The sequence below is a fragment of the Polyodon spathula genome, chromosome 1 (genome assembly GCF_017654505.1).
Source record: "Polyodon spathula isolate WHYD16114869_AA chromosome 1, ASM1765450v1, whole genome shotgun sequence".
Classification (NCBI taxonomy): Eukaryota; Metazoa; Chordata; class Actinopteri; order Acipenseriformes; family Polyodontidae; genus Polyodon; species Polyodon spathula.
In genome coordinates, this window is record NC_054534.1 from 34,303,793 (window position 1) to 34,315,339 (window position 11,547).

Genomic DNA, 11,547 nt, shown 5'->3' on the forward strand with positions numbered 1-11,547 from the left:
CATTCAAGACTCAGCGGTACTCACTTTTTATATTACTTAATAGAAGCATCATTTGTTTGTCTTGTCATTGCATCTTTACTTAGTCAATAACGTGTCTATATAGCTACATTTTGTGGCTGCAAAACTATGAAATTATCTTTTGCTAATATTCTTTAGCCTACCAAAATGTGTGTATACGTGTGTGCGTGTGTGTGTGGAGGAGTACGTGTGGGTTTGCTGCTGTTAATCATGTAAATACAAATGAAGTACGCTAGGCTTTTTTGAAATTATTATTTATTTTTGGACGGTGTCCTGTGCTACTAACACTGCAAGCTTCAATTACTGGATTATTTCAACATGGATTGAAAACCACCACTCTTCACTGATACTAAATGAAACTGGTTAATCAACTAACCCTAGGCTGAAAAAATGTATTACTCTTGTAAGTTTATTTGACTTTCAATTTAAAAAAAAAAACAACATTTAGTTAGATGGTGGTTTACCGTGGAGTCCAGTTTTCAATTTTAAATAATGTTTGAATCAAAAGATGCACACTGTACATAAACCATGTCTTTAAAATGTAGGGTTTCTAGATATGTGATACTGCAAATTCAGTTTTGTTGTATATTACAATGTGTCTGGATAATTCTGGGATTGCAGTTCTTGGCAAGCATCTTTAACTATTGCAGTAGACACATTTTCAAAGCTCTGAAGCAATGATTTAAAATATACAGTGTATATATATATATATATATATATATATATATATATATATATATATATATATATATATATATATATAAATAGAATCCATATTTCTGAGACTTCATGTGGAACTTGGAGTGGAATATATGAATACCAGCAGGCTGATAACAGTGACACTGAAAACATTCAATGAATATGTACTATGAACAATATATCAGGCATTCACACTAAATATTAGTATTGGAATGTAAGATTTCTGTTTTACTGAATGAGTCTGGTTACACCTATTGAAATTAACTTATTGTTGGTCAATACCTAGTGTCTATCTAAAGCTGTACATTGAAGCTATTTTAGGTCTGTTACACATCAAGATCAGAACAGGCTATTACTAGAAGCTGCACCTGATACTTTGTATTATAATTGTCTTTTTGGCTTGCGACAAAAACTGTATGTTAACATAATCTATAAACCAATGGCGTTGAGAGCATTTTGAGATGTAAGGTGTGAAGAAATGCTGCAATTTTCTTATCTGAATAGGGGAAGAAAGGTACTTTATTAGGTCATTTGCCCTCCCTATACACCACCTCATGACACACCTGATAGCACCATAATTACTCACAAGGGCGCTACGATTGTTAACTAGTTTAACTTTGGTATATCTGTGTTATGTAAAATTAACATGTTACTGAAAAAATAAATATGTAAAACTTACAAATTGTTATTTTTTTTATTATGTGTTTGCGTCTCATTTTTTTTATATAACATGTACCGTTCTGTTTTTTTTTTTTTTTAAAGGATAACTTTAGGTTCCATGTAAACAACAGCGTAAAGTATTGTATTAAAGGGCGAAAGTACAGTTTAATTTTACCCCTGTGGGTATCTATACATTTCATACCTACAGAGGCTGTTTACCAAAAACAAAAAGAACGTTACTTCGTTGACCAGTTCTACCAAAATTTAAAACAGTATCCACAGAAACGTATTGCAGGTGACCAATTTCCTACCATAGACACTAATCCTTCAACTATGATCACGACTTAATGTAGAATCTTTCTGAATACATGTCCTAGGACTAATGTACCTTGCAATTGCAGGAAGGAGGACTGAGTGGCTCAAGCCGTGAATCACCAGCTAATAATAAATCTTCTTATCCATCAGAAACAATCAGCATTTTCCAAGTTTCTGCTACTGAATGTGATCATATTTAAGCTGTCAAGGTCATATTTGTAACGCATAGGGTTCAGTTTTATTATGTTAACCTGGGGGCTACCTAGATTTAACCATTTTATTAAAGCTACTTGATCACAATGTACATTAAGTGCGTCTTTGTGTGATCAGTGCTAAGATTATTGTTTGGAGTTAGTTAGGGACCACATCGCCTAGAAACATTTATTCATTTCATTTATCATCAATTTCATTTGTACAATTATTTAAAATTAAATTAGTATCTAAACTTTAAAATGAAAATGTACCAACAATAAAATGGGCCTAAATATGGATTCTGGGAAAGCAATTGAAAACATGGCTTTCATTAATTAAATTTCTGACAGTTAAAGCCTGAAATTGACAAGAAGCCTTGGACTTATACAACAAGTATATCTCCAAGACACCTTATCTGTACCAAATGGTTTCCTTTCGAGCACTGCTTTAAAATTGATGACTTTTTTAAATGTGTTTTAAATGTGTCTTCATTAGACCTTGCTGGCTAAGACAGCCCTCCTAAAACAAACAACTCAGCAGTTTCTTATACTGGCCAATGACCTAAATACTGGGATTTATAGCAACTAGTAAGGGATTATGCCTCTTTCCTGATTAGTCTGTGCACTTTTCATAGTTGAAGGGCAGGGAATATAGTTATATATGTAGCACATAATGTCTAATATAAACCTACCAAACAAGATAAAGTTGAACTGAAACAATTACTCATCACACTGTTACGTTTGTGCTGGGTTTATACTGCTGTCTGCTGGCAATAATGACAGTATATCCTGTGAACAGGCTGGTGTGACAATATAACACTTGATATAAAATGTTTTTATAAAACCGCACTACATCACGGAGGGACAGAAGAAATAAGCTATACTAAAATCACAATGAAAGCTAGTACACTTAATGTACATTGTGATCAAGTAAATAATAAAAAGCCACATCATTTCATCTCTCTTAAGAGGTATGCTAAACCCCTCACACTACAAACCAACAGCTCAGGCGAGGGGTTCCCAAAGTGTGGGACACAGTCCCGAGTGGGCCACAGGAGCAATGACATTCTAGGTATTTTTACAGTTCATGTGATTTAGCAGTTCACAGGTCAATTTATAAAATAGCCACGGAGTTCATGCATACAGCATGAACTCCTTGGGCGTAATCAAGACTCATCAGACCATTCCAATGCTGTGTTTGGTCCCCCATGTGCCTAATTACTGATCCGCAAGCTGAGCAGCAGTGGTGGTGTTTTTTTTTGTTTTTGTTAAATGCATTAACTTAGGCTTTTTTTTTTTTTTTTTTTTTTAGATACATGCACTAACATCTCCTTGGTTATTTCATAAACGAACTTGCGAAAATGTAGATTTAACACATTTCCTTGGTTATTTTATACTTTGACCGGTGAGCTGGTAAATATGTACATTTACTGGTTAATTTACATATTAATACATAAATTAACCATTAATTATAGTATAATATATATATATATATATATATATATATATATATATATATAATAGAATATATATAAACATTAAATACAATAAAATACTAATGAAGAAAAAAATAAGATTCATATGAAAACAAACAATTTAGATTAAGTCTATTTACAGAGTTAAAGTTTAAAATGTCATTTTTCTTAAAGTGCCAACAGTGGGCCACAGTGCCTAATGAAGCTGAACAAGTGGGCCTCGAATAAATATGTTTGGCAACCCTTGGCTTTGTTGACAGTTGTTTTTTTTAAACTACTTAAAAGCTAGTGTGGTATTTATCTGACCATTTTGGGGACATTATATGATTTGGGAGGGTGAAACAGTAAGGTACAATAATTTGAAAGGATATGGACAGAATTGGAATGCGATTGTGGCTAAATATCATTTAGACTGTTTCTTGGTGCATATGTAATAGTAGTGAGGTGCCTTCTTACCTGTTCAGCTTAACCCTTTGTGAGCCATGCCTTTACAACAAGAGACAAACCGGTCTTAGAATCTACCTGCTCAACAAACATTGAAACAAGAGTTCTGGTTTTGAAGTACATGCAAGTTTGTTTTGGAAAGATTTATTGTTCCTAGTCTTTTTACTTTATACATGTAGCGATGGGCAGTTATGAAATCAAAACATTACATCTGTATTTGAAGACAGTTTTTTTTTGTTTTTGTTTTTGTTTTTTTAAATCAAAGTTTCCGGTTGAGAAGGGAGAAAATATTTTTCATTCATAGCTCATTTCAGGATGGTGTCTTCATTGGCTGTAAAAAGAAAGGAAGTGTATAAAATGAGACATTAACTATATGTAAAGTCATATATCGTGAATGAAGGTAATAATCTCAGATTTCTTCACATGCACAAATATAGTTTACACATACATTTTTTAAATCTGTTTGCAATCTGACCTGTTTATTATCCCCAGTGTTATCTGCAGGCTGTCTGTCCATGTGCCCAGTAAATGTTTTACATAACTCCACAGCAATAGACTTCTATACTTGTACATCCCTGTACATTTTCTAAGAGTGCAAGAAAGGGTACCTTCTGCCAGCTGTTTTGCAATGCGCTCTGCTTCTTCACGTTGCTTCTTTTCTGCAGCCTCCACTATCCTCTCCTCCTCTGCAATGGGCTTCAGGTAATCTGCATGACATTGTGAAAAATATAATGCAGCTTTAAATAAGGGTATATGCTTCACACACCAAGGCTGCAGAACCGTTAACTAAGCATTTTCTATTATTGGGAAGTAATCAATTAAATTCTAGTGTTTGATATCTTGTGGTGAATGAAATGTTTGAGTAAGTATAACAACCATTACACTCATGGACGCAAAGGACATCTGCATGGTAGATACACTTCACGATCAATCTTTTGTACTTCTCACATGCAAATAACACATTTATAGTAACATTCAAGCTAAATGTCAGGTTGTGATATGTTTTATGCATTGATCTGGTCTAAACAAATCCCTATATGTATGAGTACTGTGACAATAAAAGTGGGTTGACCTGCATTTTAATGTTTCAAATGATTTTTACTGAAGATACTGCACTCTAAGGAACACAGGAATATACATCTTCATTAAATTAAGGAAAAAACAATTGTTAACCCGTTACTGTATATTTCTAAGCAGCGAACTGATTTAGCTGGGTGATTTAGAGAACCAAACAGTGCCTTTTTCAGCAATTGAATACACAGTGTTATCCGCTGTCACTATGTGCTTGCCCTGTGTATAAGCACTGAGTGAAAGTTCGGGTCACATACCCAGGTTAACCAAGACAGAAATGTACGATGGGATCATACAAATCCTCTACCAAGCATATAACCATCACATTATAGGCATTCTGTAGAAAAGCATCTGAAAACAAACATCCCTGTACAGTTTCATCAAGATCAGACAAGAGAGAACCAATTCGTACCCGAGAACATCTGGATTTACAGTTATACAGCTTGGTCAAGTACTTTTGTACAAAAATCCTTGCACGATCAAATCAACCAAACTTGTGCATATGAACACCAATATAAACAGGATAAAGGGTTTGCCTGTTCATTTGTATAAATAGTGTTGCATTCTGTGATTCGCACCACTTGTTTGGCTCCATGGTGGTTACTTGATGTTCTCCAATGGTAAATGCAATGTGACATTTGACTGATGGAAGCTCTTTGACAAACTAAAACTCACCATATCTCTTCTTGCCATAGATCATTCCAACCAGCAAGGCTGACCACCTGGCCGTCTGAAATGAACAGAAAAGTTTTAATATTTCACAGCTTTTTTGGTTTGTTTGTTGGAGTAGGGGTTAGAATTTGTTTAATAAAAAACAGTTGGTTTATATTTTACAGTAAAGTAATCCTTTATTAATGTCTTGGTAATACATTTCCAAGGTTAGTATTACATCATGTTTTTCGGTTTTCTGAGTTTGGACTTATGACAGTTGTCCACATTATGTGCAACATATTAGAAACAGAGCTCAAATTGTATGTTATAGATAAAAAAAAAAAAAAACACATCTCAATATTGGACGCAGTAAAGACTTCAGAACTACTATTGATGAATGTCATTCAAAATATTACAGTAGTTCTCTAGTTTGCTATGTACTTGGAGCTTTGCAAGGAATGCACCTCACCGATTCAACGACGGGTATTTAATGAAGAGTGAGATTTGCCATATTTCCAGTATTCACTGCAGAATTTCCTCCGGTAGAAACAACACATGGGACATCTCGACACAATGCCAGCAAGGTGACCCAACAGAAATGACCAGAAACAATTTGTCCTTCAATGATGCATAAAATCGCATCTCCAGTTAAGCAAATGATAGTAGAGTACTTTGTTTGACGTTCATTAACGGTAGAATATTGTGTAACACTGCTACATTGACACTCGCTTCCCGACCTTCCTTCCAATCGACTCACGACTACTTATAATTAACACATTTTGATGCAAAACCAGACACGTTTATTTATATCTGGACAGTGCAAATTCGTAAACTACCTGACAAATATATCTGCTCCATGACATTCCAAGAACGGCTATACTTTATTTTCAGGCTGACCTTGGTATCACTTTGCTGACTCGTGGCCTAGCCTAAGCCTGATCTCTGAGCCTAACCACAAACCGATTGACCTTTAAATGGAACATAATAGCATGTAGCCGATACCAGCAACATCACGTATAGTTAACTTGTCTGTAACTCACCACCCCCTGTTCAAACGCATACCTTGATAAGCGGCGAGACCTGCAGTGGAGGAACCATCTTGAACTACAATCTGTGAGACAGCCCAGGAATAATAGGAAGAAACCCTGCGCGCTGGCGTCAGAGCGTACTGACGCAAAGAGGTGTGGTTTATGTTGCAGGATCACGTGAGGAATGAAGGCCCAGACACTCAGTTGTTGCTGATTGGTTTTGCTAAAACGTACGTCAATCTTTATCAACACATGAGTTGCGTGTTGTTTTTTTGTTACAGTAATTGCCACAGAAATGGTAAGTGACGCCCAACAGGTTGGGCAAAAAATAGAAGCACTTAAGTTAACTGACAAGTACGGTACAGTACTATGATTTAGCATACTTTGTATAGGTATAAAATTAAAAGGCATTTCGATTTTTTTGTTAAAATAATATGTATTTTATTTAAAAAAAAAAAAACATGATTTTGTTATAATGTAAATTAAAATATGTGGCGTTCATAAACCCCAACTGGTAAATAATAATAATAATAATAATAATAATAATAATAATAATAATAATAATTTAGAAAATTCCACATTAATTTTACTGAATTGGAAAAGTGGTGCAATATCAATGGCAAAACAATACAGGCCTGAAAGCAAAGGGGCAGCAAGTTAGACAGAAATAGAGCAAAATAGAAGACAAAAATATCTATATTAGAGCAACACGTAACTATTCAGAATGATAACAAATATACAAATTTAACCAGTCCGATCAAACTCCTTGTTTTTCAACGTGGTGTTCTTTCTCTGCGCTGCTGGTTATTTCCTGTTCCTCTGTGCTCCTCTCTGGCTGGGTCTTCACAGCAGGGCTGCTGTTGATGGGAACAGTTCTCTCTGTCATAGCAGGCAGGGCCAGACATGGTGCTTCAATCTGTAGCTGCCCGTTGGACAAGGAGCAGGTCACCTCATCAGGGTTCACATCTTGTGGCAGCTCCAATTCCTGTCTGAACTCCTGGTGTTTGAAGGTGTAGCCACCTTTTCCATCTTCTTCTTTCTTTTCATGCTTTCCGGTCACTCGCAGTTTCCGTCCCACCTGTTTCACGGTCAGCTCTTTGGGTGAAAAGTCTTTGGTATCCAGCGTCAGAGCAAAGCGGTTTCCTTCCTTCTCTGTCTTATAGGGGATTGCCTTGGCATCAAAAAGCTTAGTGCCCTGATCAATAGCCTCAATCTTATTAAAGATCAGCTGATGAACTCGGTCCATACTTTTCTGCATTTCCTCCATTTGTCTCAGGATGTCATTCTCCATCTGAATAAAGATGGAGCGGGTCTCTGGCCACAGTGTGCGCACTGGCACTGGCCAATGGAAAGCCATTGGAGTGCAGAAGGAAGACTGGAACACACGAGAGCACTGCATCTTCAATGAGTATTCCTGGAGTCTTGTCTCCTGTTGCTATAAGATCTCAGTCTTTGTAGCTTCTGATGTGCTAGTTTGAGTCTGTCTCAGCAGTCAGAGCGCATAGCTTTTATACCCTCACACTGGGAGTTCCTGAAACTTCCTGAACTTTCTGCATGTTGCTTAGTGGGATACTCACACTATGTGTCATGTCAGAGAGGAATGATTACATTACTGTCATGTTCTAAAACTGAAGGCTCACTGCACTGCCAACTCAGTTCCAAATACTTCTGGCATTCAGAGTTATTCTAATTATAGTGAACACCAAATCTTTTTTCGTATCACTTCCCAGAGAAGCTAGATAACTCTACAAAATGTGTTTTGTCATGAAAAATATACCTATTCAAGTAAAACGTTAAGCAAAATCTGGGTAACATAGGAGTTTATAGAAACTAAATAATTCTGTTTAAAATACATATAGTAAATTCCATTTAAATATTTTGTACTTATTTTTATAATGTTTACAAGTATTATAAATGTTTCCAAGCTATGTTGGTCAAATTTTGTGGGTGTTTTTTTTTTTTTTTTTTTTTTTTTTTTTTTCATTTTCATTTTTACTTTGATTGCACAATTTTCAATTAATATTGTACACAATGGTTTAAAAGGACTAGGAGGCAAAACAATCACCAAGGGACCTTTTGTTACAGAAAGGGTTTACAAAAATGAATAGCAGTGAATACGTAGTTTTTAGCAAGGACCTTTTATTAGTTTTACTTAATGAATTAAGGGCTCATAAAGTGTACCAGAGTTGCAGCACTTTAAACCAACAGTTTATTTGCATTGCACTCTTTATGTGTTTGGGAAAGAAAATAAATTACCAGCACTTTAGAGATGGTGAATCTATGGCAGGTTGTGATCTGACAAAAATTAAACCAACAACCGAACTCTGTAAATATAGTTTTAAAGATCTGCAGTGTAAAATGATCAATTCAGTTTATTGCAAAACTGTCATCCTCATCTGTGCAAACACTAGTGGCGCAGTAATGCTAATGTAAATCAATAAAGAAACTGATATAAAATGATCTGAATACATAATAAACCATGTTTATTAACCCTTATACGTCTTTAAGTTTACTATAGTAAAACTATAGCAAAGTGTAATAAAGCATAGTGAAAACATGGTAAAGCATAGGTAAGCATTGTAAAAAATAGAGAGGAAAGGTAAAGCATATTAAAAACATGGCCGCGCAACTAAACTATAATTAATGCATAGTATAAGTATGGGGAAAGCGTACAATTACTGTGCTAAAATATTTAGTGTTTTTGTAAGGGAAATGGCATCTAATGTGCTAAGATGTCTGATAGTATTTTATGCAGTGTTAGCATTAAATTGTGCACAGCTATCTTTTTTGTTATTTGGTACTTTTTAAAATCCATGTAAGGATAGCAGTGCCTAATTACAGTGCAACCCCAGGGTAGACTGTGATAGGTGTGTGTGACTATTTAACACAAACCTTTCAACTACAAGACGGTGCTCGTGAAGGCATTGCCCAGCCGAGGCCATGGAAAGCGGCCGTCTGAAGAGGCCAGAGTCACCATATAAAGGTACTTAGGGAAAGCTTAGTGAAGGAAATAACTATCCTTATTGTGTGAGGTGGTTACCATGTTTAAGCCAAGCCACATTCGTCTGTTTTTATAGTGTTTTTCACAAGTTTTTTGTTCTGTTTTTTTCATTTGTTAAAGAGAAAACGCATTCCTTTGTTGTAAAACAAAAGTGGGGAAATGAGAAAACAAAGAATCACCCAGTTGAGCTGGAATATTTCCAATAGTGTCCAGTCTATATTTGAATAAAGTTGTGACAAACCAGCATTTAAAGTGGTAAATCCCTCTACACCAGGGGTTCCCAAAGTTTTGGCGATGGAGGGCCAATTTCCGGAGGTTGCATGTGATGGGGGCCGCACGAGAAAATGTATCACTCATGAAACTGAAATATGTCCCAAATCATACCTTTTTTACAACACCAGCAGCTTTGAAATGTATTTGTATTTTATCCTGTGCCTTGGTGCCACAACAGGCTTAGGTTTGAGCACCAATATCATGCTGTCACATCTTAAATTGTCCTGGTCACAACAATTTAAAAATATAATACCGAAATAATTATACCAGTTAAACTCTTTTGTGGGTTATTCTTCAGTAGTGAGGCAGAATGCATCTTGACTTGTACAACTAACCACTTCCCTAAGAGCTGAATGTATGTACAGTGAACTCCGCTTAATTCTAATCTCTGGGGACCATGCAAATAGTTTGAGATGTGCAAAATTCAAAATAAACAAATTATGTAAATTGCCCCATGGTGTGGACATTTAGAGCTATTTCCATAGTAAATGTGCAGAAATAAAACACTGACGCTACTGTATTTTACCTTGATGTTTCTTTTTTTTCTCAATAAAATAATCACACCTTTCTATTTAAAGTGCAGTATTAATTATTCATAAATTATCTGCCATTACATTGGCGCTTTTTATGCAATTACATACGATTGCTAGGTAACATCCTACTAGCTACTGTACTGTAGCCTAACTAGTCTTATTCAGAAACACTGTACAAAAAAGAAATGTAACAATTTTAAATTGTAGCCTGGTACTGTTACTACAGTAGTACTTTCCCTAACAAAAGATCCAAGTTGACCACCAAAACTACAGTACTGTACAAAGATAATTTTCCCGATGTAGTTGAAGCTGAATACAGTTTTTCTCTTGAAATAATGAAATAAAATCTACAACAGAAAAAGTGCCTGTATACTGAACCGTAACATTTCTTGCAGTCGCTCTGTTAACATTACAGAAGCTAGCTAGCTACTTCAGCTGCATTAAGTAATCTAACGTTGTTTGGATGGTACCATCACGTCTTCATGTCACAGTCTTTGAGCATCTTCCCCCGTGGAAGGTGACAGGAGACGACAAAATAATAATTTAAGAAAAGTAGAAGGGCTTTTTCTTTTCTTAGGTGGTTCAATGTTATTTTCCTTAAGCACAGCAAATCTACCGTGCACTATAGGCGCCATTATTTATTTATTTTTTTTAAAAGGACAGTGCACATATAGTGACCATAACAACTTAATTAATAAAATTGGCTTGAGAGGGTCCCGATTTTGATCCAAAACATGTAAAAAAAAAATGTATGTTAGGGGATTTTTCTGAACTTTGATTGCTGTGTGTTATTAATTTCCCCCAAACTGCATGCACATTTTTTACGAAAATGTTCAGAAAATGTAAAAATAAAGTAAATGGTCAGAATGGGGGGGAGGGGTTGAGGAGGGGCTTTGGGGGGGCCGCACTTTGGGAACCCCTGCTCTATACCTTCATTAGATACAAGCAGTGGCGGCTGGTGAACTTTGAGAGGGGTGGGGCGTCGGAGAACCAACTCTTATTTTATCCTCCAACCATAACCCTCGTATTTCACCTCTCCCAAATACACGTATAACATAAATACATTTCATACTGCTTACACTCGATGTACTGGATTTAACTGTTCTTCAGTTATCTAGATACTAGGCTGTTCTTCAGTTACCTAGATACTAGGCTGCTGATTTCTGTATTTTCAAATAAATAAGCCAA

General features: G+C 35.7%; 2 protein-coding genes across 2 annotated transcripts; both read right to left on the bottom strand.

Moving 5' to 3' along the window:
• Positions 1–3,930: 3,930 nt before the first annotated feature.
• On the bottom strand, positions 3,931–6,693 carry LOC121317686 (ATP synthase subunit e, mitochondrial-like). Its single transcript, XM_041253844.1, has 4 exons — positions 6,587–6,693; positions 5,549–5,603; positions 4,411–4,509; positions 3,931–4,133 (listed from the first exon to the last, which is right to left on the bottom strand). Exons 1-4 carry the CDS (start codon positions 6,620–6,622, stop codon positions 4,108–4,110), a joined length of 216 nt encoding a protein of 71 aa, XP_041109778.1. The 5' UTR covers positions 6,623–6,693; the 3' UTR covers positions 3,931–4,107.
• Positions 6,694–7,051: 358 nt separating this feature from the next.
• On the bottom strand, positions 7,052–8,039 carry LOC121317675 (heat shock protein beta-11-like). Its single transcript, XM_041253840.1, has one exon. It carries the CDS (start codon positions 7,949–7,951, stop codon positions 7,310–7,312), a length of 642 nt encoding a protein of 213 aa, XP_041109774.1. The 5' UTR covers positions 7,952–8,039; the 3' UTR covers positions 7,052–7,309.
• Between the last annotated feature and the right edge of the window lie 3,508 nt (positions 8,040–11,547).

Coding starts and splice junctions, on each gene's coding strand:
- LOC121317686 (XM_041253844.1), bottom strand. CDS start 6,622: ATGGTTCCTCCACTGCAGGTCTCGCCGCTTATCAAG. Junction 4,510..5,548: donor CTATGGCAAGAAGAGATATG/GTGAGTTTTAGT, acceptor AATGTCATGCAG/ATTACCTGAAGCCCATTGCA. Junction 4,134..4,410: donor TGCAAAACAGCTGGCAGAAG/GTACCCTTTCTT, acceptor TTCTTTTTACAG/CCAATGAAGACACCATCCTG.
- LOC121317675 (XM_041253840.1), bottom strand. CDS start 7,951: ATGCAGTGCTCTCGTGTGTTCCAGTCTTCCTTCTGCACTCCAATGGCT.